This window comes from Rhipicephalus microplus, unplaced genomic scaffold (assembly GCF_043290135.1).
Source record: "Rhipicephalus microplus isolate Deutch F79 unplaced genomic scaffold, USDA_Rmic scaffold_17, whole genome shotgun sequence".
Taxonomy (NCBI): Eukaryota; Metazoa; Arthropoda; class Arachnida; order Ixodida; family Ixodidae; genus Rhipicephalus; species Rhipicephalus microplus.
This window is the reverse complement of record NW_027464590.1, coordinates 15,735,146-15,762,099: the sequence shown is the minus strand read 5'-3', so window position 1 is coordinate 15,762,099 and position 26,954 is coordinate 15,735,146. Positions and strand designations below refer to the sequence as shown.

Genomic DNA, 26,954 nt, shown 5'->3' with positions numbered 1-26,954 from the left:
TCGCAAGCACGAGCGCCAGCATATGCCACGAAAAGCACACGAGAAGCGAGATGCTTTGTGGCGCTCAAGCACGAGGTCACGCCGCACATGAGATACGCAATATCAACCAGAACTTGCACAAATGTGCTTTTCAGGTATTGAATGCACCTTGCAATGGTGGAGATATTCATTGGCACAACTATTCAAAAAAGAAGCACCTAGCTATCGTGCCAGAAAAAACTACTGCCAACACAGGCTGAAGAAAGACACTTGACACCACTCTTCCCCCAAGATTGTTGTTTTATTTGGCACACAAAAGAAAAAATGTACAAAACTTGCATTCCTTTTAAGAAATACGCCGGAGAATTCAACAGGTGTTTCACTGCAAACCCTGAAGAAAAAAAAAGGGGGCACTTTGGTAGCTGCAAGGCCTCTGCAGACTCGACCAGGCTTGATGTTTTTTGAAATCACTGCCGCCGAGTCATACTTGGTGGATTGGCAGAAGTCAAGGTGACAGCAATGGTGTCGCGCATATCTCTGATTTGCTGCTGAGCCACAGTCAGGTGGTCCCTGTAAGAAAAAAGTCGCCACAAAAAGAGCTGCGCACAATTGTTTCTAAAATGCTACTTGCATTTGAAAAAGACCCTGATACACAGTCACCTAATCATTCCGATGATCCAGCTACTGCTTAAAGAGACACTAAAGTCAAGTAATAATTCACGTCAGAGTGAAATCTCAATGCATAACGACATCTAAAATGACATTATTAACAGCAGTGCCCTACTTACCGAGAAATTAGGCAAACGCACGATAACAAATGCGCCACAGTACGCATTTTGAAAAATTATACTGGTGATGTCAGACAAACCGCCTACAATTCATCACGTCGGCTGGCACGTCGGCTGGCCGCCTGTAACAGCCATGACCAACCCTTTGGTTTTCTGTATGCAGTTGCTTCTGGCACGGGCAACATTCACGGCCGATGCATCAAACAAGATAGTGGATTCCATCGGCGCTGCGCCGATCTATCTCGGCGACTGCGCAGAAGAGGCATCGCTTGTTCTCAACTCTTGGATGCCACCACCGTCATCGACTGACACCTATATAGGCAGCCCAACATCACGGCTTTCCTTCAGTGGGCACGTCGGCTGGCCGCCTGTAACAGCCATGACCAACCCTTTGGTTTTCTTTATGCAGGTCAGTAGCAAGTATTCCTGTGTCAAAACTAGTGATCCTTGCTTTATCCAGCTGAAGTGCCCCACCACCTTATGCATGTGTTACCTGTAGTACTGTCTCTATTGAAACTTTGTGGCGATATCGAATCGAACCCAGGTCCGACTACCGAACAAGTGTCGAAAGAACTTCTTGAAGGCCAAAAGACTTGATACTATAGAGTTGAAATTTAAAAAGGTAGAAGCATCAGTGACGGAACTGAGTACCAAAGTTGCCAATCTCGAAAAAACAGTGCAAGGACTAGAAAAAAGCCTGGCGAATTTAGAAGACAGAAGCAGAAGAAGCAATCTTCTGGTTCTTAGCATTCCTGAAAAAACCGGAAGGAACACCAGAATCGTTGGAATAAGCAATAGCTGAAGACTTGTTCAAAACTAAGCTTGGTGTAGAGGTAAAATCTAAAAGCAACCCGAAAAACCTACACCTGTGATCTTATAGTTCTTAGATGAGAGGGAAAAAAGGCACGTGCGGAAGAACTGTTCTAAACTGAAAGGAATGGGCATTTCTGTGTCTGAGGACTTCTCGGCAGCCACAAGGCAAATCCGAAAGAACCTATGGAATAGTGCCTCTGATAGCAGGAAAGTGGGAGTAAAGATGAAACTGTCATATGATAAAATTCGAATTGATAATGAAACGTATGAATGGGACAGTATTCACATGAAGAGGGTTCCTAAAAGTCGACGCAGTAGCAGGCTGCGAGATAAGAAGCGACATAAAAGCAAGGAAACTAAGCAGTTTTGTTGTCTTAACATAAATGCCCGTAGTTTGATTAATAAGGTCGTTGAATTAAAAAGTGTAATAATAGCCCACAAACCGCATATGTTAATAATTACAGAATTGTTGCTACACCGAGACATAGGTGATGATGAAATAACGTCACCAGGCTACAAAATGTACCGTAATGACAGAGATTCCCTTGGTGGCAGTGTTGTAATCATGTTTTGAGAATCGCTATATGTGACACGATTACCCTATATTAAGGGAACTGAATGTGTTGTCGTTAAAATGTTATTTGATGAACTACATATTGTCGTTGGGGGATTTCATTGTCCGCCCAATTGTGGTGATGAGTTTGTGGAACAATTAAATGAGTTTTTGTGTCAGTATAAAACGAATAGTTGCTACGTCTTAATCGATGGTGACTAATTTTCCCATGATAAATTGGTCGGATGAATTTCCACATGCCATCTCTGCTGCATCTGTATCTTTTCTTGATGCTTTGCTGTTTCATGACTTGACGCAGCTTGTGAAAACGCCCACTCGCATTCAAAACGAATCTAGCACAATTTTAGACCTCTTTCTTGTTAGTAGAGTTATATATAACCGCAGTCCGGTAATAGAAATTTACGGCGGCATTTCGGACCATAAAATTGTGTCATTAAGCTTTTAACTGTACTATGCTAAAATGCTCGATAAAAAGACCGTTTTTGTACCCGTATTCTCACGTGCTAGTGATGTGGACATAAAGGTCGCTCTTGATCATTCTTATTTAGATTTCGTAACGCTTTCCTAATAAAGTGAATGATCTGTTGACTGATTGTGGTGCTTTTTCAAAGAACTAGTAATTAAATGTATCCAAAACTTTGTTCCTCACAAACACAAGGTATTAAACCGGTCTAGCCCCTGGATTACGAAAGAAATTGTACGCCTAGGGCACAAGCTAAAGAAGGCAAGAAAGCGACAAATAGAACGAGCATCATTGTCTCGACTAGATAATATATCAGAGATGCGTCACACACTGAAAGCCAAATTGAAAAGTGCACAGGAAAAATATTAAAGTGAGGCTTTGACAAACTTTCTCTTGACGACACCAAATAGGTTTTGGCAATATCTTTCACCGAAAAAAAGTCCAGTATCAAGCTTACCTATTAACGGTGATGTTATAACCGACAAGAGGGAAATAGCAGACGCGATGAATGATTACTTCTGTGGGTGTACACGTGTCATAACGATGTTACCCCTGATTTCATCAGGGATGACACCTGTATCACTACAGGGGGTGTCTTATCGCTTCTGCTTAATCTTGATCTAAACAAGTCACCAGGCATTGACTCTGTACCTAACACCTTTCTGATAAGGTATGCTGAATGGAATTCCAAATACCTATGCTCGATCTTTAAATCATCTCTCCTGCGCACTGAACTTCCGAGTGATTGGAAGCACGCTAAGATCACTCCAGTACCAAAAACTGATGACCATTCGCTTGTGTCCTCGTTTAGGCCTATCTCCTTGCTATTATCTAGGGTCAAAATTCTAGAGCATATAATATTCAAACATTTGTCTATGTTTGTCGAAAGAAATAACCTAATCACACTCCCTTCAGCACGGCTTTCGCAAAGGGTATTCTAGGGCAACCCAGTTTATTGCGACGTTTCATGACCTAGCAGCAGCGATCGATATGAATGGTCAAGTAGATGCTATATTATTGGATTTTGAGAAAGCTTTCAATCGTGGGAGTCACAAGAAATTATTATTAAGCTCAACCCAATTCTTAAGAATGAGAAATTGCATGGATAACTGCCTATTCTTCATTGAGGAGCCAATTTGTTGCCATTGATGGTGTCACCTCAAGTTCTGCCCCCGTAACATCGGGTGTGCCTCAAGGGTCAATTATGGGGCCGTTGTTTTTTCTGTTATTTATTAATGATATTGTTTTAAACTTGCCCGTAAAAATAAAGCTCTTTTGCGGATGATTGTATACTACATCAGGGAATTTATAGTTACAGTGATCAAGAATCATTAAATAATGCACTAGCAACGCTACAAACTTTGTGTTAAAATTGGCAGATGACAATTAATTATAAAAAAACAGTAGCAATGCGAGTTACGCGTAAGAAACAGCCGCTTCTGTTCACCTATCACGTTAATGGCCATGCGTTATCCGAAGTCACTAAACACAAATATTTAGGAGTCATACTCACATAAGACCGAAAATGGAATGAACATACAGAATATATTCAATGAAAGGCACTGAAAAAGCTTGCCTATTTGCGAAGGAGGCTTGTGAATGCCACACCACACATCAAACTTCTCGCATACAAAACTTTCATTAGACCAGTATTAGAATATGCAGCTGCAGTGTGGGATCCCCTCACTGAGTCCAATATTAAAAAATTAGAAATGGTCCAAAGATTTGTTTTTATTTTCTGTCCGATTTGTTTTTATTTGTTATAGTTGGCGTTCTTCCCCTTCACTTCTACTAATTAAAGCGGATCTCGAAACACTGCAGGAGAGAAGAAGAATAGAGAGGCTGAAGCGTTTTTACCTCATTTTCCACAACAAAATTGGTATCAACAAAACAGTGCACATTACACAAATAAGTGAATATGCTATGCACTCACATCATTCAAAGAAAGTCAGATTACGTAAACCGCACAGGCACATTCAGGTATTAATTTTTTCCAATAACTGCCCGTGCGTGGAATTGCCTATCACCCGATGCTGTACAGTGTCCAACAGTTGACTTATTTCTACATGCTCTCAATAACCACTAACAGTTTTTTTTGTACAGTCATGCAGCCCAGAGTTACGCAATGCTTCCATTTTTTTAGTACGTTTCAGTCAGCAAAGATATGCCATTGTTGTAATGTTTTTCTTTAGTTTTTTTGTAAATTAATACAAAAGTGTTGAATTGTAACCACTGTCAGTATGCTGTGTGATGTCAATTATGTTATTTTTTGTAGTAAACATTTCTGTATGCCCATTCCTGCTTAAGACCTGGTAAACAGGTCAGCAGTATGTAATAAATAAATAATAAATAAAATAAATAAATCACTAGTAATATATCTAGCTGCCCTAAATAAAGAGCCTTGTGTGCATAAAAAGCTCTATTTAAATGCTGCTCATTTGTTTTCGCTTCATTCGTGGAAAAAAGAACTGCCAAACATTACTATAGAAAATGGCACAGGAGGTTCAAAAATTCAATTTTCACCTGGTTAAACTAGACTAGTCGTGCCATCTAGCAGGACCCAGCTGAACCAAGCATGTGTCAATTTTGTAGGTGATAGGTAAAAATTGTTCAATGGCCATTGTTGCTGCCGTGGCTCCCGCTACTTTCCCTCTGCTGCTACTATAGTGTTGGCGACCGCGAATTAAGGCTGGGCAACGCCGTGCATGGCAACAGTGACTTGAGATGTGCCATTGAGGCAGGTAATTTGAAGAGTGCTAACCTGATGCGGACCACTAAAACGCAATTTTATTTCAAAATAATTCCTTCCTTGACACATACATATCTAACAATACGAGGTTTCAGAAGCACTATATTTTAACAACCATCGTGAACTTAGGAGTTGCCTTTAAAGAAGTCCCTTTAAGACTGATGCTGTGTTTATGTTCAACATTTGTAATAAACGTGGTATGTGACAGCATCGGCACCCATAAGAGAACACTCTTTAGTGTCGCGCCAAAATGAGACAGTTCTTGCACCATCTGATTGCAGGCACAGATGAGCCAGTTTTCTGTATGATCAAGCTTCAAAGCTGCAATAATAATATCTGGGGTTTAACGCCCCAAAACCACAATATGATTATGAGAGACGCCGTAGTTGAAGGCTCCGAAAATTTCAACGATCTGGTGTTCTTTAACATGCACTGACTTCACAGAGCACACGGGCCTCTATCATTTCACTTCCATTGAAATACGACCACTGCGGCTGTGATCGAATTCGCGACCCTTGGGCCAGCAGCCAAGCATCGTTATTACTACACCACCACGGCGGATTGCTTCAAAGCTGCATCGTTGCTGTTGGCGCATGTCTGCGCTTCTCATACTATTACTATGTTTTATTACATTGCTATGCTTAATACATAAAAATCAGATATGTTTGTGGTAGCTCATGCGCGTTATCGAATCTTAGCAACAGATTGATGGAGCGGGTTTGTATCTTTTTTCCGATTACGGAGTAGGTAGCCTTTGGTCAGATACTCTGCAGAGATTGCTTCAATATTCATATTTCCGAAGCATTTATGTGCTATAACGGCTCAAACAGCCTGTGTTATCCCTTACTGTACTTACGTTTACAACCCAAGAAGAGCACACTCTCCTAGAAACTGCTCCCCATTCGGAAAAAAAAAAACTATATCCACATGCATATGTAACAGATGCTTGTGTGCGGCACTTTGCATATGCTACTGAACAAAATAATGCTGTTCTAGCAAATGAGTTACATTCGATCATCCGTGAACTGGTTATGCATTAAGATAGTTTCACAAGCGTTCAATCGGTGAAATAAAACTACCTCGATGCAATGGGTTGATATTGTAAGGTGCCAGTAGGCCCCAAAAGCAGAAAGTGTGAACGCCAGTATGCGAGCCATGGCATACATATATCACGCGATCATTGCTCAAAAATCTTAAAGATGTGAGTGCACGATTGATGTACTCTGCCGTGTCCAACATTGCTCGTGATTAAGATAAACATAAGTTCAATTCAGGTAACTAAATCAAGGTATTGCAGGCGCACTTCAATTCTTCTTTGTTGTTTGTTTGCTGGCATTCTTGTAACATTATAGTATACGTTGCTGGGCTTGCGAGCGGTGATGATGCAAGTGTGCCAGCTGAACCGCTTTATTTATTCGAACGATTCTAGTAAAATTCCCTGGTCACATTTCCCGACAATGTTTGTAGAGCAGCAGACACAACCCGCTGATAAGAGAACATGTATTTTGCAGTTATTTTACTTATAACGTTACTGTGCATACAAATAATAATGCATATTTTACAATACAATAATCATGTTTATTGCTTATTGAAGACACTACAACAATTTTATGGCAACACCTGCTTCAAAGAATGGGAATACTGAGCGACTGTATAGCAACAAAGTGCAGCTGGTCTTCTACAGTTGACTTCAAGATATTTATAGAATGTGGACAAGAAAACGGCTGTCTGGTTTTATCCCATGTAACCATACGGATACTTCCGATGCACACACCTCTGGAGTAGGTGGTGTGTAAAAGAGTTCGCTTGGGACACCATCACTGGGGCTATCACAGTTCAGTGCGCAACATCTCGTCAAGGGCTGACGGCATGTGTTTTGACATATTCTGTGCATATGAAGTGCATTTTGAAATGCACCAGGGGTTCGAAACTACCCTCTACTATCTTTACGAGGATCATGGCGTCGGTGGCTGTCATTGGTGTGCCCGTCACTTAGAACTGCGTAGTATTTTCAGTTGCAGTCACTGTGTTGTCAAGGCTTCACTTAGAAGGTCATTGACTCTGGCAAGTATTATATTTTGCACTGTGTGGTGAGAAACATGGGTGCGGAGTATTATTGAAAGAAAATAAGTTCGAAATGACTGGCACATCGTTTGCTGAGGTGTGAAGGAATGCACGTACAGCTTTGTGAACACTATCCAAATATTGTGCCTGCCGACTTGCCGATCGTGCAAATACATGCACGAGCCATGGTTAGGATTCAGGAAAAACGAAACAAAGAAAGGCGAGTTCACGTACCGCACAGAATCATTTACTTTTGTAAGGGGGGAGGGTGTATCTATCTTCATGGCATATTCTCACCGACTTTGCGTGCGTGACCGGCACTGATAAAATTGTAGGTACTGTTTTCTTTACCCGCGGGTAGTACAGAAACACCTGTTGCTCAGTAGACCCGAACGCTGCGCACGAATGAAGTGCTTGCCGCTTGTGCATGTGGCAAGGAGTACATGAACACAGTCGCTCACTCTTAGCTAGGCCATGCGAATGGCTGCGCTCTTTGGAGGCTTAGTGCATCCAAGGAATCTCACACGTACGAAAGCAAAAGTGGCCCAGGTATAAAGCAAGCTGACGCTCCTGCTTCGTGTCCATGTATTTTAGCTTCAATAGACGGCTACAAAAGCAGCAGTGGTGCTCTTAAGAGCGCAACCATCAACCAGCTAACGGTGAGACGTGACATGACTGTTCAAACCCTATTATCGCTTTGCACAACAAAAATGCTGGTTTCATGCACCTCTAAACAAAAGCCACTTGATTGTGTTTACGTGCTGAAGCGTGATCAATAAGGCACGTGACAAAATTTCAAGCATACTTGGAAGCTAATTGCATCACCATAGATTTATTATTTTCAAATTAAACATTTATTTCCGTCATATATAGTTTTACAGGTGAAGGACAACAACAAAAAATTGGCCGATAGGCTTAGTTAACAGCAAAAGCCACAAAACGTCGAAATAACAAAAAAGCTGAGCAGCAGAAACAGAGGCAGAGAGCAGAGGTGTGGCACTAAACACTGACCTTTATTTCGGAAAAAAAAAACCTTTCTCTAAAGTACGTACAACGCATGCACAGCTAACAAACCAAAAGACCAAGCAAGCTAATCTAAGCAAATCACCTCTATGCTAGAAACAAACTTTCTTTCCCGGTGAGATAAACTGAAGCTGCACTAACACATATGTCTGGACCCAGTTTCCAGATATGGAATGCCTCAATATTTTTTTGTTCACGCTGCATTTTAGCCTTACCCAAAATTGTCACCTTATCAAAGAAAGGCGTACACGACTTGCAGTGCAACGGCAAGTTACCACCAGTGCCTGAGGGTAAAAGATTTTCATGCTCCTTCAGCCGAACATTGACACATGAACCAGATCGTCCAACGTAAAAACCTGTCATAACTTAACAGAATGCCATGCACCACACACGTGTAACACGCGCAGTATTTCCTCACATGTTTTATGTCGCATACACTGCTTATTGTACCAAGATGCACAAACCTCTTGCGAAGACCGGCGAGTTTGCTGGGTGCAAAACAGAACAGTTTGACATCAATCCTGATGAAAACTGTGAGAAACGAAGAGGAGACCAGGACCCGATTATCTGGCTTCATCCAAGATGAACGGAACAACTGAGCTTGTGCCCGCCATCCCTCCTTTCTCGTTTATTTGCAACACACTCCCGCGGCTGCCAAACTCGCGGCAATGTTCTGGTTTACAGAAACAGAAGTTCAGGTGGACATGTGCGAACAAGATGCGAACAAGTGAAGGGGCGGGGGGGGGGTGCTACACGGAGACGGTGCAGTGCTTTGCGGTGGCTCGTTTTATGAAGGGAGCCATGCATTCAAGCTATTGTGTTTAGATGACTTCGCAATGACGTTGTTTGATATCTTTAATGTTTCGTCTCGAGACACGGTGCGCTTGCTTCTCTTCTTAGCGCTGCAGGTCGCACCGACACGATGCCGCAACTCACGCTGATGGCTTTTGCGCTTCTTACGTCGCTTCTCATAGTACGAATTTCGTCTGATCTTGTACATTTGGAAAGTTTTCTGATAACCTTCGTTATCCTTGAGCTGTTGTTGGCATTTCATGTCAAGCTTCTGCAGGCGCTGCACTAATATGATCCGCTTGATCACTTCGAGTGTCAGCTGGTCTTGATCGTGTGCCTGGCTCGCAGGTGCTTCCGAGCTGAATGAAGACTTCAAAATCCGCACCGATTCTTCTTCCTCACTTGACGAGGACGATGATGGCGCTGATGGATCTTCCTTCCTTTGGGCGGCGACCTCGCCAAGAATGGCAATTTCTGCAACTTTCGAGGATAGCAGAGGTTCGCCCACGTGTGCTGTTGCTTGTGGTACGGTGTTGGTGTCCATTATGGCATCTCAGACCACGGTGTCTTGAAATTGAAATTAACTAAAACGACCCGGTACAAAGGACGGGCGCCCAGCCGCCGGTTGTGTATGTTAATTGATGCGTGGTGCGCGGCCATTTCTTGTTCCCTTCTGGCGGGACTGCCTGTCGCTGACGACGAGTGCATCTCGCTAATGCACCAAGCAATTTAGGGTTGGTGCCAATGCTTTATTAATTAATTCGAAATTGCAAACTTGTGCGTGGGGTCATACTTGAAAGGTAAAATAGATATGCAAGCTGGTGCCGAATGCGAGAAAGTCATTTGCATCTACCATCCAAATTCGGCTGCGCCTGTATTTTTTCTTTTACGTAATGCTTTGATGCATTGAGTTTCCTCGGTATTATTGGGTCTACATTAGTGTAATTCTACTTTCTACTTTTGAAAAAAAAACATGTGATGCAATTTTAGCTTCAGCAACTTCGGGAATTCAATGATCGATATTGAGAAAATTGTCATTTCAGATGTTGGCACAGTTTAAGAGTTATGGTTAGTCAATAAGTACGCAATGTTGGCAAGTGATGTTATTCTGATTGTAATGCATTTCTTGAGAATTTCCATTGTATAATCTGTTGCAAATGATCTATCATCAGCTTAATGTATCTTTAATTACGTATATCTGTTCTATTTTCTTGCATGAAGTAAAAGCCACTTGTCAGACTATTAATTACACATAATCCCATGATTCTTTCAGTTGTGCAACAGCAACTTTATGAAATTTACACCAAAAAATGCTGTTTACAGGAAATAATCAGGCGTAAATACTTATAGGGTTTGGCCAATTTTAATCCCAATTTTCTACAACGAAGGCATACTTTTCCAAGTCCTACAAGTACTTCGTCGAATATGCAATGAACATTTTGTTGCATTGATGCTGTTTTGTTATGGCAAGATTATCCTTCTACTGACACCACAACCATTGGATATAGTAGAGACTTCTTCAAAGCTTCTAAACAAGTATCTGTTCAAGTATCTCCACCGGACTCTCGCGCCGCTCGTGGGGCAAACACCAACCCACATACGCGACGCCAGCCACTTCGTGGAGCGCATGAGAGATGTGACCGTGAGCAGCGATGAGTGCTTCGTCTCGTTCGACGTCGTATCCCTGTTCACCAGTGTGCCCGTAGCACTAGCGGTATCTAGCGCACGAGCAGCGTTGAACCAAGACGAGCTCTTGGATGAAAGAACCTGCCTGGGCGTCGACGAACTGTGTCGCCTACTGGAATACTGCCTCAAGGGGACGTATTTCAGCGTCAACGGGAGCTTCTACAGACAAGCCAGCGGGACCGCGACGGGAGCGGCGATCTCCGTTACGGCTGCGAACCTCACAATGGAACACATAGAAGAGACGGAACTGGGCTCCTTTATTGACAGGCCGAAAGTATTTGTGAGGTACGTGGATGACTGTTTTTGCATAATAAAGAAGGCAGCAGTAGACAGCTTCCTCGAACATCTAAACTCCATCGACCAAGCGATACAGTTCACGGTGGAACGAGAGCGAGACGGGGCGCTTCCGTTTCTCGATGTTTTAGTCAGACGACAGGGCGAGCGCATGACCTTTTCGGTGTATAGAAAGCCAACTCACACCGGCAGGTATTTGCATTTTTCGTCCTGTCATCCAACTGCCCACAAAGCTTCAGTGGTTTCGGCACTCCTCTCACGTGCACGAGTAATCTGCACGTCGGAAGGTGAGAGGAAGAAAGAAGAAAAGAGGATTGTCGCCGAGCTACAAAGGAATGGCTACACAGAAGCGTTCATCCGCCGGGCGTCACGCCGTTTGTCGAGACGACAACCACCGCACCGCGGAAAGACACCTGCAGGCGACACACCGCCCGACCCCCTTTCCGCCCTGGCCACACCACCGCACACGAGGGAAACGAAGTCGCCAAACAACCGCGTCGCCATTCCATATGTGCCGGGCATAAGTGAACAGCTCTCGAGAGTCCTAGGAAAAGCCGGGGTCACGGTGATCCATAAACCTGTTTCGACGCTTGCTTGCTTGCTACCGCGGCCGAAAGACCGACCTCCGAGGGAGCTACACCCGGGCGTTGTCTACAAAGTGTCGTGTTCTGGGTGTCCAGCCTGCTACATAGGCGAGAGCAAGTGTTTCCCGGAAAGAATGCGCCAACACAAGAACGACGTCAGGAAGATGGAAGTGCAACGTAGCGCTCTGGCGGAGCACTGCGAGAAGCACGACCATAAAATTGACTTAGACGGCACTTCTGTTATTGAAACAGAACGGAATTTGGGAAAGAGGCTCTTGCTCGAGTCTTGGCACATTCAGCATACGCCTGCCAACGTGAACCGCTCGCTGGGAACAATGCCTTCGGTGTACGTTCACGGTCTCCGAAACGTGGTGGAAAGGGAAAGCCGCAGCCGTGGTGAGAGAACACGACGCGACGACACTTCCATGACCAAGACAGTCACCCCCTGAGGAAGGGACCGAGTCGGTCCCGAAACGTCGGGCTCTTTTTGAACTGTGGCTGGAGCAATTTCAATTTTCTAAGCTTCTAAACATGTGCTACATTTATCAACTTTGTAATTTATGTATTGGTTTTTTTACAGGTCAGCTATTTGTTCCTAAAAAATGTCAGCAGTGCTGAATACGCTGTGCACACAAAGCTCCATCATATTGTACTAATGTAGTTACAAAGAAGTACTGCTGGGCTGCTGAGAATAATTTTTCATTTAAAAGCCTGCAAATGTGCTTCTGCTTGGCGAGCATCAACAGAAAACAAATAAATTGGTTTTGCTTCACCTTTTATTCGCAACATCCTGATGACTTTTTGTTATGTAGACTTCTCGATGCTGTGTTATTTTGGTTGCTGTTCTTTAGAAAATGTTTCACTGATGTTTGTTTGAAAACTTGACCTACTAATACAATTTATCTAGTTTATATATGCTGCCCTCCTGAAAAAAGCAAACTTCTGCCAAGTGGAGCAAGACTGAGCATTGAAACAGTTTCACTGCCACCATATTCACCACTTAAATGTTGTATAATCTTATTTCCTGTTCTATCAGCTTGCTGAATTGTGGGAGCCAGAGCACATAACCAATTTACTCATTTAAACAGTCAGCTTCAGGACTAAGCGGCAGGACTGCTCAATAATGAGCATTGAAATAAAATAAAGCATAGACAACAGAAGCTACTCAACAAAAATAACCTTTGTAAATAAAGGTGCATTGACTACCTCAGTAATGTTTATAAATATAAAGATACGTATATACAAGAAAAAAACAAGGACACTAAACAGCGCTTCTGCACCAATGCTGCTTCCAGAATGCTATCAGTGAAAAAAACTGCCTTTTCTTCAATTGAGAGAATATATGTTCTGAAATGTACGAGGATAAAGAGATTTTTTTTAATTGTTTGTCTTCATTTTTTCACATTGATGGGGTTCTCTCATGGCTGCACACTACTTTAGTAATAAAAATACATCATGCAATCCAACCAGTACTTTCTTCCCGTCTATGCAAGTGCTGTCATCCTCATAATCATGCATAACCAATCAGTTTCCCAAGAAATTTTCCTACTGTGTGTTTTGTTGAAAATTGATGAAAGCCGTTGCCTAAGAGATGGCTTATTAAAGAAGAGGATCTCATGTATTTTTCTTCCCCCTTTCCAGATGAGACATACCATGTTCATCAAAACTGACGCAGCTGTTTCAGACGTAACAAAAGGATGGCTCGTGTTTGCTTCAGGTCAAGAAGGTGCACCTATGCGAGAAGGCATGCGGCTACGATAGATGACTTCAAGAGAAGCCTTCAGAATCACAAGAGTTTGCGAAATGGAAAAATGGCATATTGCCTTCTACATAATACGTGTAAAGCAAACCTTAAGCACTAAAAATATTTCTCTTGTTACTTCTCGTGGGTGGGGGGGAAGGGGGCATGAAAAATTGAGAAAAAAGTAGCCGGGGCATGAAAGTGTAGTCAAGACAAAAAATTGAAATAAATGAGCGAGAAATTGCATTGGCCAAAAATTTTGGCCCAAAATGCTTGGCTTCCATGCCAAGAACATGCTTGGCTATTGCATGGTATTCCAACGCAGTGACAACCATGGAAAGGGGTGTTTCCAATGATTTTCCAAACACGACCTTCCTTTGCTTGGCCAACGGTAGGCTTGTCACATTGCATTCATTGTTCTGCTCTTGCGGCGAAACTGACGTTTGTTATTTTCAGACGACCGTGTCGTTACCACCGAGGGGATGTCAGATTAGGCACTGATGCAAACTCTCCGAGACCACGGCGACAACAGATCTTCTGCGAAGGTTGACTCGTCACACCCTTCCATCTTGCGCCGCGACGAGTTGGCAGGCTGGTAGCTTTTGCGATTAGCCGATTAGTTTTGGGAAGGCGACGGCACGTTGAATGCAATGCAATGAATGCGATAGCAAAAAATTGTAATGCCATAAGAACTAAGGCTAGCAGCCAACGTTTTTGGATCCGATATCGCAAAACTCCTACAAAACGTTGGTGTGAGCAAATACGGTCACTCAGGAAGAAGTGCTTTTTTTCAAACAGTCCCTTCACGTTGGAACTGCACTAATATTCGCCGAGATAGCAAGCGTGCCAGGGATCGCGGCCGCCCTTTTAATCCAAGTTCACTATTGCCACTCGAGCAATTTCCCGCCCTCTTCCCGCGTTGTTTCATGCTCGTTTAAGACATGTGGTTTACTTTCTGTTTTAGCAATCGACAGCAGTCCTAACACACGCGAAATGCTATCTTATGCACTTTCCAGGCGACGATAGGGATGGGACAACTCATTTGATTTCTGCTTCAGCAGCACTCGCGTGCTTCTACCTGCTTGTGACAGTTAGGATGCGCGGGGGCATATTATCAATTTCGACTTGTTACGAAAATTGGCGGAAACGGAAAACCTACCGAAAGTGTCCATAATTGCTATCGCAATAATAAAGCAGTTCTTTACTGTAAAATAGGTGTTTGTGGTTAGATTTACCTCTAGTCCCCTTTTTTTTCAATTCGTGCATTTATTTTTTGAATTGTCGTATCGAACCTGCATATAACGAAATTCTCGTTAAAACAAATTTTTAACGAAATTTATCAATTTTCTTATATCCAGGTTTAACTGTATTTTTATACGAAGAGGATAAGAGGTGAATGTACAAGCGAAAAGCACAGTTGTGTGCGGAGCTCTCTAAACACGGATTCTCAGAGTTACAGGCTTTTGTTTTCTTTGTAACCAACTTAGATATCATGACACACAACAAGGTCATTGATGTTACTGAACTTACCTGCTGTTCGGGTCCACCAAAAAGTCGACCATGTCACTCAAGTCAACCCGCCAAGTTTTCTCTTTAGGAATGGCCTGTAAACAAGCAAAACAGACTGTAAAATCACGTATGCAGTGAATGGTATGGCTGAGAGCATTTTTAAGCACACTTTCTAGCATAGGACTTTGTAGCTGCTTCCCTCAGTTCCATGACATGTTGCCAAAACAAAAAATTCACTAGAATAAATAAATACTGGTATGGAAATAAAGCTGCATTACAGCTGTAACGACAAAGTACCAGTATGCTTCTCTAAGAGTAGTGAGCAGTAACACATTAAACATTGCCACAATCGACAAAATAACTGCTTCGAAAAGCTGCCCAGTTGAGAAGATTAGACATGCAGCTTTCAGTCAGCAGAAGAGAAGTTATATTGATGCGAGGTAGGCTGGCAACTATAGTGGCCAGCCTCTCAAAGGAGGACAACCAAGTTGTTTATTGTGCGCATGCTCTGGTTTTTACTATTTTGCCTCGAGTGAAAATCCTGCTTTGTATTTGCATCCCGGTGTATTCTAGCACCCATCTGCCAGCTTGGGGACATTTTCTAGTGGAGCTGTGGGGTACGGTAATTGATGCAGTCTCCATAGAGTACCCCAGAAGCAAGCCTATCGAGTAGCTCAACTGGCCTTATTCCTGTGCACGTGCGTTCCGGTCGTCATCTCCAGGGCCTCCAGCCACAGCACGGTTTGCTGCCTGAATGACAGAGGGCTACGAACCAAACACCCCCTATCATCACCACACCAGCACCAACGGAGCTGGTCATCAAGCAACCCAAGACGCCGCAGACATTTCACAGAGCTGCTCTTGAAGATGCTGAGAACTGGTTCGAGCCTTCTGAGCGGGTCACCATCATGAATGATTGGACACACTAGCATAAGCTACACTACGTCTACTGTGCTCTCGAACATTCTGAAAAAACGTAGTACTACGAGGTAACATTTCCGTGTGGGATGAGTTTCAACAGCAGTTCCTCAAGGCCTTTGCCAGAATGGACAAGAAGGAGAGGGCACAGTAGGTGATAGAGGCAAGGGTGACAACCTACATAGAAGACATGGATCGGCTTTCCAGGCATGCGGACCCCTCTATGACTAAAGCCAAAACAGTTTGCCACCTCATTTGAGGCGTCAAAGAAGATTTTAGCTAGCATACTTCGAAACCCACCTGCAAAACTTGTGCAGTTCCATGAAGAAGCAATGCCATGGAGAAGGCCCCTCAACAGCGTGCCAGGCATTGTAATTGCAATGTCATACGCTCAAGTGAGGTAACTTCTGTCACTCTCGGCAATGACATAAGGGCCTTGCGAGAGCTCATCAGAGCTGTCATCTAGCTACAAAAGATGCAGGTTAATGTTCCACCTAAGGGGCAGCTCTGTTATGGAAATGGTGTATGCAGAGCTACACCAGGCTATCCATGTTCCCTAACAGTACGAAGTGCCACAACAGCGCCAAAATGAGCTACACAGGAGCAGTGGACATTTTCCACCATGCAGTACTTGCAGCATGGTGCACCCAATTGAGCGTTGTGCTCATCAATTGGAAGTACCATAGGCAACAGTCTTCACAGGCCCCTGTTGGTCACCAAAACGAGACATCTGGCGAACACCCGACCACAGGCCCTTTGTTTGCACTGTGGGGAAGCTGAAAACATCTACCGAATATAATGCACTGTGGGTCTCTATGGATTCTTGCAAAACGCCCCTTGTGCCCGACCTGGCGAGCAACAGACAGCTTCATCTCCAATCATCGCAACATTGAACATTGGTTGCACGAACCCAGTTTGTCATCGCCTGTTTGCTACAGGTCACCAAGCACAGCCTCCTCATACGACGCTACAGGACGACGCTCGCCCAGTCTTGCCGATTAGAAAAACTGAGTTCAGCGACCTTCAGAGGCGAGGCCGCTGGCGCTGATTGTACAGAAGATCCTCCATTACGGCAAAGGTGATGGAAGAGACATTTTGCTTTCTGGAGCACATTCCTGAGCAGAAAAAATGGTGCTTTGGAGCAGCCTTGAGTGTCTTCGGAACAGAAAAAATGCTACAGCTTAGGGTTGCTATTGGTGTTTTCGGAACAGATGTATATTCATATCGGCTCCTGAGGTTTAAAGCATCACTTAAGGATCTAATATATATATATATATTTGTTATTAAACATGCTGTACGCTAGTATGCAGCTAGTATACAAGCAGTATAGTTGGGGTAAATCGTGGGGGAGCGGGGTCAAGAGAGCCTAAACTTTTCTGGCGTTCAGGCTGGGGAGCACACCTCTTGCAAGTGTCGCACCTGAGATTTAGCTTTAGCACATGATATAATTGAGTTAACAGTTAACTCTTTCGTTACCACGCAAAAATGGTTGTTTTTCATGTCTCTAAATGATCGTATTTGCTAGTTTGTAAATTACTCCAGCGAGCACTGCAGAATACCAAACTTTGCACAATGAAATGCTCTTTCGACAAATTATATGCTGTAGATTAACAAAATATTTTAAAATGAATAAAAATGTGAGAAGTATGTAGTTTTTGGTTGTTAGCTGGTAAACAGTACAATAAAGAAACACTATACTTGCAACAAAATTCATAACAAGAAAAATTCAGAATATACATTTTGTATATGATTGACCCAGGAACAGTATAAAAATAATGAATAAGAAATAATGAAATAAGAAAATCTAAACCAAGGTGCTGCTTCATTGCTCGTGCCATGCGGTAAAGCATGGCATGGTTTTTCGTGAGGCACAAGTGAACCCGTACACTTTTCTCAGAAAATATTTTTTGTGTTGCGGTAAAAGTCTCCAGGTGTTCTAACATAGATGGATGCCCGTGAAGTGAATGATCCCTCATTAAATACGATGTCCAATGAACTTCGTTATCTTATCTAGCGTCACCTCTTTCCATGAGCCACCTCAATTCGCATAGGTTGGCTTTCTAATATATGCATCCAAGCACAATTCTTTGCATTTTTGAGCATATCGTATTAAAAAGAAAAGACAACCTTACGCGCAGTTCTAAAACATTCCACACTACTTTGTAGTCAGGGCCAAAATGTGCTTTGGGAACCTTCTTCTCGTTTGGAGAAGGCCTACAGCTGGCGCCAGCGCACCACGCCCCAGCGAAGTGTAGTCCTCGCACGTAACCGGAGTAGCTTTAAGATTGCGCACAAAGGTCAGAAGCTATACGCACTTGCCATGGAGGAGACGACTTGAGGATGTAAACAAAACAAACCCATGAACGGCTGCAGATGTCTCAGGCTGACGTGAAACATCGTAGCCATAAAACTTGAAGCTGAGGTGCGGTCATCCTCGAACTCTAAGCTCGCCCTCACTTAATCCAGGTGGGGTTGCCAGACAGTTTTGAGCAGCGCATTTGTTTTACAGAACTGGTGCGTACTTACGCGCGGGACAAAGACATAGTAGGACCAACTAGTGACACTAGATGAGACCCTGTGCCTGATATATGCAAGCAAAACCAAAGTTGCTGGAAACTGCCAGAGAAGGGCACCTCGACACTTCAAACATGCTGCAGACCTTCATAAATATTTTTTGTAGAACAAATCTTCCTGGACTCCTACGAACAGATCTCTATTGAATAGCTGGCATAAACTTCTGGCAATAACAAATGCTTAATGTTGTGAAATTGCGAAGCTGACACTTTATTGAATATTTGGCTTGCAAAAGTTCTTTTGATTACATAAATTTGATGTTACTGTAGCATAATCACGAGGGGCACGCACTTCTGTCAAGTTCGCCAGCTAACTGCACTTTTCCAACAATACACGCACATTGGTTTGCTCAAAGGTCCGTCAAAAATTACTATGTTGACAAAACGGGCGAATTCAAATTGATTCTGAAGGTTGAGTGGCTGGACTAAGCACTACTAGAAAATGCTGGGTGCACGGAAAACAAAACTAACATGCCAATATCGACGATTCAAAAGCGTCGATCATAGGCTTGGTAATGAAAGAGTGAAGTATACTGCAATCAAAGGCTTTTTATTACCCGTGCTAAATGCCCCTCAGCTGTGTGAACTATGAAAATCGAAAAAAGGTTAAAAAAAGAAACGGCATAGAACTATGCAATTTCTCGAGCTCGAACCCCATGCTCGTTTTTTTTAATTTTATTTGAAAGCATGATTTTTTCCCGATATATAAAAAATACAACCCAAATTAGAAATACGAGTTAGACACCACGGCCTGATATGTGTCCCTCCTTGAGATTTTTCTGGATTCCCACCACTGTGTAGCATACTAGGATGATAGTGTATACAGATTGCTTTTGGTTTCGCTGAGGCTCACAGGATGGTCCCATGGTTGAACTTTATTCTTTTTAGTTTGCCAACATCCTTTCGGAGAAGGTTTGGAGCAGTGACTAGGAAATATTGCACTTTGGAGCAGCATGGAGCGGCATTTTTCCTTTGGAGCACTTTGGACCAATTGGAGCAGCACTTCCATCCCTGCAACAGTGAGGACAGCAGGGAAATATACAGACGCAGTCAAAATTGATACGAAGGGTGGTGACGTCAAACGTTTTGGATGACAGAGTATTGGCACTAATTGACAATAAAGCAGACACCTCCATTATGAGCACGGGCCTCGCCTGCAAGCTGACGAAGGTGGTGGTGAAGGTGGTGTTGCAGCAGGCAGGATTATCCTGGCCTGCATGGCCAGCAATTGTTTCACCTGAGCATATTCTGAATTTCGAAATTGTCACCACGTGTCAGACAGCCCAGTGTCTCGCAGGAAGACCAACAAAATTCATTGCATGTTGCTCCTAGTTGCCGCGGGTCCTTCAGGAAAGATGACGTCATCAACTGTCCAGTGCCTATGACAGCCTTTTTGCAAGGTGCGGATCATTGCTGTTCTTTGCACATCAAACTGTGGGCAAAGCCAAATGTAATGTTCAATATCTCCGATGTCACCGCAGAAGGCACAGAATGAGGAAGCGTATCTCTCAGTCTTGAATGACCCGTCCGGGGTGTATGCGGAGTCGGTTCTTATGTGGTACAACAGCGTCGCTTGTTCACGAGAAAGTTCATGAATTACACATGCTTGGTGTGGAAACTTGTAGATCGCCTTGAAATATTTGCGTATCACATCTTTGTTGTTCTGGTAAGTCTTGGGAGTTATTACTTTTGGAACAGATGTCATGCTTCGCATGCAAGAGCATCAGCCTTTCATTGTCTTCAATGCCAACGTGGATAGGATCCACTGAAACTTTATATTAAAGCTCTTGCCAATTAGGTGTTTAATTTGTGCCAGACATTGCCTGGTGAACTTTTCTTGAGGTAGGTCACCATGCAGTCTTTGTAACGCCGATTTGGAGTCCGCCAGCACTACAACATCTCGTGCAGAAAAGGATCACAATTTTCACTAAGCCGCCGTGATTGCAGTGCTTTCTACTATTGTGGATGAAACCACGCGATCCAGGCGGTCTGACCATGACACGCCAAGGCAGGGTATGCAGAAAGCCGCTGCACAGCTATCCGTGCACACTGATCCATCGGTGTACACTTGTAGGTGGCTGCGGTACATCGTACTCAAGTGGTTCAGCATAAAAAATTTTGCTTCTGCGGCTGGAATGGTGTGCTTCGCTGGTAGCTTGGGTATGCCGAAGTTACACGCAACATTCACAAAAGACCATGGCGGGTCCATAGGGTGCCGTTTTGGCAGTTTCAAGCCTAAATATCGAAATGTGTTCAGTGCCCCATTGAAATGTGAGCCAGTCCTTGCTCTTAGCCGCCGGAGAAGCGCCATGCCTGCGAAGAACTGGCCCAGTCTTGACAGCTGCGTCAATAAGGCCTGAGACACCAAAATGCGAAGTGGAAGAGACTCGGCTTCATTGGTGACCTTCATGTTTGAAGCCGCCTGAGGAACTCTTATCGCCAAGCGAAGACCCTTTCTGTGCACTGCCTCTAGGCGTTTGCGAAGACCCTTTCTGTGCACTGCCTCTAGGTGTTTGAACTGGCTCGGTGATGGTGATATCAGTGGCAGCAGATAAAGAAAGCGGCTTGTTATAAGCGTAGCATTCAATTTAAGCATGGACATAGGATTGTTCCCCGACGTACCCCTGCCATGCTACGAAGAGCGTTGATCCTTTGCACTGATGCAGTGACTATACCATCAACCGCATGTCGCCATAATAGCTTGTTGTCGATGGTAATGCCCAAGAAACGGAAACTTGTTGCACAACGAATAAAGTGGCCTCGAATATTCAGCGACAGACGCGTTGACTTCCGTCTCACTCCCAGGAAGAGCATGAAGGCCAATTTTTCCGCTGATAAAGACAGGCCAAGTGTCAACAAGTGTCGCTCAATGATTGAAATAGCGCTCTGTGCTATCCAGGCCAAACGTTTGTGCTGGTACCCTGAGATCGAAATGCAGATGTCATCGGCGTAGATGGATATATTGACTTCTTTCAGAGCTAAGTGCAGAGTGTCAGGAAGGCTGGCCATGGCAGCGTTAAAAAGCAAGAGAGATAGAACACTCCATTGTGGGACGCCAAGAGAAACGCGTCCCTCTTCGCTCGTTACATTTCCAAGCTTAACCCGGACACAGCAATCTCTGAGAAATTCGTGTAGGAACCGAAGAGCACTTCCCGACACACCCATGGCTTGGAGCTCATTCACGATGCCTGCCTTAAGCACACAATCATACGCCTTGGCAATGTCCATGAAGACGGTGAGTGTCGATAGTCCACTGACATAGTGGTGGTCGATGTGGCTTAATAGGTCCAAAACACTATCCTGGGCACTCGGTCATGGGCGAAATCCCATCATACACGATGGCCATCGCCTTCCTTGTTCAACGTACCAAGTTAATCTTGTACACATTAATCTTTCCATCAACTTAGATACGCATGATGTAAGAGATACCGGTCAATATGATGCAAAGCTCGCAGGGTTCTTTCCGGACTTTAGGACTGGCACCACCCATGCTGTTTTCCAAACAAGTGGGATCTCTCCCGTGCTCCAGACATGAATAAATATGTCCAAAAGGGCCCTTTTTTGCTCATATGGCAGATTTGTCAGCATTTGATTGCTGATCAAATCCGGACCCACGGCACAGCGTCTTCTTAATTTGCTAAGTGCCATATCCAGCTCTCGAAAAGTGAATGGCGTATCCATCGTGTGAAAAACTGGGGTGACAGAGGAATCACCGCTCCTGCTAATCTGCCAGATGTGTACACGTCTGCGAAATCCTCTGCATGGGTTTGCAAATCTTTCCCTTGTTTAAAAGCGAGTGCTTCGAATGACCGGTATGAGCGGATCTTTCCAGAAAAACTGATTAAGGTTTCTACCCAGTGGACTAGGTCCAAGACCCGCACAGCAGGAGGTAATTTTTTAACTCCGGTGGAACAATGCACGACACGAGTTAGCATTCAAGTGTTTATATATCCCGAAGATTTCATAATACTCCAAAGTTCCTCAAAAGACCTAATTCTCGAACGGGACTTTCTCCAGGATTACTGAGTAGTGATGAACTTGCGAGAGTTGCAGGTGACATTTTTCACTGCACACGCCACATCCAGACGACTGTTACTACGGAAGAGTGGTGTGTTCACATTAGTAACCTGCAACATTTTGATGAATTCGATGACTATGAGGGCATTGCAGAGGCAAATAACCTGCCCGCTTTTATTCAAAAGAAAGATCTGCATAGCTGAAGGCTTTGTTCTGTTACAGAATAAATGCTCCCAAGTTCTGCTGACCAACTTCAGCAATAAGTTTCAGCACATCCCTAGAGGAACCACTGTCGATTTTCTCAGCAAGATCGCAGACTTTTTTGACATCAGCAGATTGCAGATGATTTCACTGGATACAAAAACTTGTGCTGACTAGGGCAACCCCATTCACGTTAATCATGACTTGCAAGAACCACAAAAGACCCACAAATCCTATGGCTGCCAAGCCACAGAAATTTCGGGCTTCTCCATAGCATAGAAAGGTCAGAACTATGCCGTTATGAAACTCTGCATTGTTACCAAAGAGTCGGCACAGCCCCACTGCCAACATCTACATCATGTGTCCCCAAATGAAAGAGAGGTGATTAAATATAGGCTGGCCAGTATAGTAATTAAACTACCTCGCGTTACTATCACCCCTAAATATATCTACCGAATTGAATGCCTGTTCATAGCACAAAGAGTATTGCTTCCAGAAAAAGCACAGTTAGACCTCAATATATACCAAAATACAGTACAGTTACAGTTAGACCTCAGTACATAAGGAAATACAGAACTTATAATAATTTTGTGCACATAAAAAATACTTTTGTACACACAAATTAGCATATAAAATTGTCTCACTATAAGCAAACACACTTATCCATGCTCTAAACTAATCACAAACACTTCAGTTTACTTCTTAATTAAAAGAAGTTAATCTACTATAAGCATTAGATGTCAAACTACTGCGTATGCAGTTTTGTTTTCGTTTGTGTACGCCCACCTTTAAAATTGTGTGACAGGGGAGGACAAGTGTGGTAGTCTGAAATAGAAGGCCTTCATAGTTATCTCGAAAGCAGCCTTGAGAAAAAATAAATGCCGCCTCATCAACAAGCCTAGCTTTTTGCAAGTGATCACCCTAAGGAAGAAATAGGGCATTGTCACTTGTTTTGGGATATCACACAATAGAAAGAAGCTATCCATGACTTGCTCAAGAAAATGACCGCAGATGCACTGCTTGTTCATGCCACAAAATATTGCATTTGAGCAGCCTACTGATTCCCCTGAGGCATCACTTCATAAGGTCATGTAGATGGGCCGAATAAAACTCACTTGCAAGACTTCTGTTTAATCAGTCCACACTGATGACTACCACACACAATTTTTGCTGCCAACAGCAAAATTAGATGTCATGAAGGAAGTTGGTGTTGTTGCTTCGCTTCTGTAGTTCACCAACGAAGCAGACGCCGTTCATCATTATTGCCAGTGCTCCTCTCAAGCTGCTGCTTGCTAGAGTGGCACAAAGCCATCTGTTTCTTTTCATTATTCCATGAAAGAGCATTTCTTTCACACGGGCCGTCTCTTGTCCTGCATAACAGCCTGGTAGACGGCAGACCTTTAGGTCCAACAAAGCTTCTACAAAGTGGTATGAGTGCATGATCTTACTGCCTGCAACTGCAAAAGGGAGCCTTTTTGAGTCGTGTGATGAATCCCACAACAAAATTCAGGGGATGCGTGAAAAAGTGTCATGAAATGAAATTTCCTTGTTGGTCCGATTTGCTACGAAAAGCATGGCAACTACTGCATTTTCCTGATAGGTAATTGTAAGGAGTTATCAATTTATCTGTCGCAGCACCGCATTTACTTGCACAATTCTCCCATTTTTTTTCGGCAGAAAACCGATGCAAAGATGGAGGGTGCGAGAATTACGCGGGGAAAATTTTTCATGAAAGCATACAGGGCGAAAAAGAAAACAAAACGGCCGCAAATTGAGATTCCCACACCAGCAACTAACAGCAAGCTTTGAGAAGTACTAATAAAAATTTACCTCAACCTAAAAGCAGAGGCTCAACACAAGGCAATAATTATTTGAGACACGAAAAGTGAAAGCAAATAGTCATGACTTAGAATACCATACGCAAAGCTTGTGGACGTTGCGGGCATAGCGGTAGCATTTGTTGCTCAAAGGAGCCCTCAAAAGGTAAGTGTGGGATGCAAGTATAAGGCTGATGCCAATTTAACAGAATGGTCCGCAGTTTCCTTCTGAAGAAATAAAGTTTACCATCAATCCCAGTCTTAGGCACAACGCAGGCCCAACGCGTCTTGGTGGCTTTCAGCTGCCGTCACCAGTAGCGAACACAAAACTCGTCGACTCCGAAAGGCCTACCGGCGGCCCTGTTGTCCTTGATTAGTGCATGATCAATCACTTCAAACTTGAAAGCAGCTGTGTAGCTTCAGTATCGCCCTGTTACGTGACAAGATTACCGACACAACATACAAAACACACTGCAACGCGCACTTACCCCTTTGGTTTGGCTTGAATTTGATTGAATCTCTATGCAATATTAGTACGCTTGCTGCTCAAGAGAGGGCACCAGATGGCACACGCTATCGTCATCAAGGCTGAAATAGCAGACTACATTATTGCGGCAATTTTCGGGGGTGCGATAATTACTCGAGGAAAAAAAAAATCTTAGTTTTGTTGGGCAATGTGGAGGGGTGCGAGAATTATGAGAGTGCGAGGATTACGTGAGTAAATGACGTATTACTTTTTTTTTCAATATAGTCTTTTTCATTATACTCATGATTCAATTAATCTGCATAGCTCTACAAGGTATTATGAAACAATTTGTGAGAAAAAGGCACCGCAGCTGCTTGGTGGAACCCACAGAAAGCGACAGTCCTGGCAAGATGTACCATACGACGGAACGGCATCTCGAACCGGAAGTCGATACAGACGAGCCCCGTAGCCCACAATCCTCTGCGTGAGCCACAATTTAGCCATCCACCTACCGTAATTACTCGAATCTAACGCGCACCTTTTTTTCCGGTTAAGCGAGTTCATAAATTGCATGCGCGTTAGAATCGAGTACGAACAAAAAAAAATTATGGTCAATCTATTGCCATCGGCAAGTCCAAAATGGCCGCCCCCTACGTGCCAACGTTACTAGATACTTTTCCAGTTGTCAAACTCCGCCTGGACCGCCGCACAAACTTGACCCCTCTCTGTTTACTGCCGCCAGGGGCGCTCGCGCCACGGTCGGCCCGATCGAGCGCGTCGGCGCGCAGCTGAACAGGCAACTTTCCCCTGCAGTTCAGCGCAGTAGCGGGTGCTGTTCATAGGTTCTGCATGCGTTTTCGGCTAAAATTTTCCTTCTATTTGAGGCAAGTTGCCTGCTATTATACAGAAAACCAGAAAACGCAGACTGGGCGGCTTGTCAGTCACACTAACGAGCACAGAACAGGGTGTGCCTTGCACACTGCCACGCAAAGCTGTCTTTACCGGTGTGTAGAGGCTGAGGAGGCGGAATATCTGACTGAAGTTGACAACCGTTGGATGAGATTCGTCACCTCCAAATGACCGTGCCAGTCCAAAGTGTCGCTGAAAAAGACATGGCTTTGAACTGCACTGAAATGTGCTAACAAAATGCACCAAGCAAAAACAAGAACAGCATGCTTACCTCCAAAGGGTCCTGGTTTAACTTTGCTGTAAGGACATAGTTAGCACCTTGAGCCAGCAAAAATGCAATGACGTCTATGGTGGACAGCAAAGTCACTCGTAAAGACTCTGTTGTTTGCTGTGACGCAAAAAGCTTCAGGTTCTCTTTGACTGCATTTCGCTCCGTCGTGTTGAGCATTTCCAGGAAGTCTTTCAGGATCTGAAAATATTAGTGTCATGGTGTTAACATGCTGAACAAAGTGAGTGCTCAAGAACATACAAGGCTAAATCGAAATGAAAAGGGGTCTAGCAGTCACCTGTATTTCTTTCGAGTGGCGCCTCACTCCTCTCGATGGTAGCTTGATGTTTAAGGCATCAAAAAGATCATTCACCATCCTGGTGAATGTTTCTGTGCCTTCGGAGTCTTCCATGCCTGGCACCTTGGCTTCTCTGTACAGCTTGATGCCAACTGCTGTGCTACGGCTGAACAGCTGTTAAAGAAGTGCATTCGGTGTAAAGGTACACGAAAACAAACAACGTGCAACGAGTAACACACAGACTATAGCAGTCAAAATACCTGGGTGGCAAGCCTGACACTCATCTTCTGAAGGTTATCAGGTGCAACATGGGCTCGCGTCAGTTTTGGTACGACTCGTAGGTGTTTGTCCTTTTCTGTGTCGAACAGTGTAACATAGTGACCAAAGTTGATCTTATGGTCACGTGCCTGGAAGTAAGAAAAAGAACG

At 43.8% G+C, this 26,954-nt stretch overlaps 1 protein-coding gene across 2 annotated transcripts in view; it reads right to left on the bottom strand.

The window, feature by feature from the left end:
• Nucleotides 1-261: 261 nt before the first annotated feature.
• The window catches only part of LOC119175690 (uncharacterized), a 58,157-nt gene continuing 31,464 nt past the window's right edge, over nucleotides 262-26,954 (bottom strand). The window contains exons 5-10 of one of the 2 annotated variants that reach the window (XM_075883462.1): nucleotides 26,787-26,933; nucleotides 26,527-26,700; nucleotides 26,232-26,429; nucleotides 26,054-26,152; nucleotides 15,081-15,154; nucleotides 262-549 (exon numbers count right to left, since the gene is read on the bottom strand). In XM_075883462.1, the coding sequence (XP_075739577.1) occupies nucleotides 447-549; nucleotides 15,081-15,154; nucleotides 26,054-26,152; nucleotides 26,232-26,429; nucleotides 26,527-26,700; nucleotides 26,787-26,933 (795 nt within the window). In that variant the 3' untranslated portion in view covers nucleotides 262-446. The remainder of the gene's footprint in view (nucleotides 550-15,080; nucleotides 15,155-26,053; nucleotides 26,153-26,231; nucleotides 26,430-26,526; nucleotides 26,701-26,786; nucleotides 26,934-26,954) is intronic. The other variant, XM_075883463.1, reaches the window with a different exon arrangement.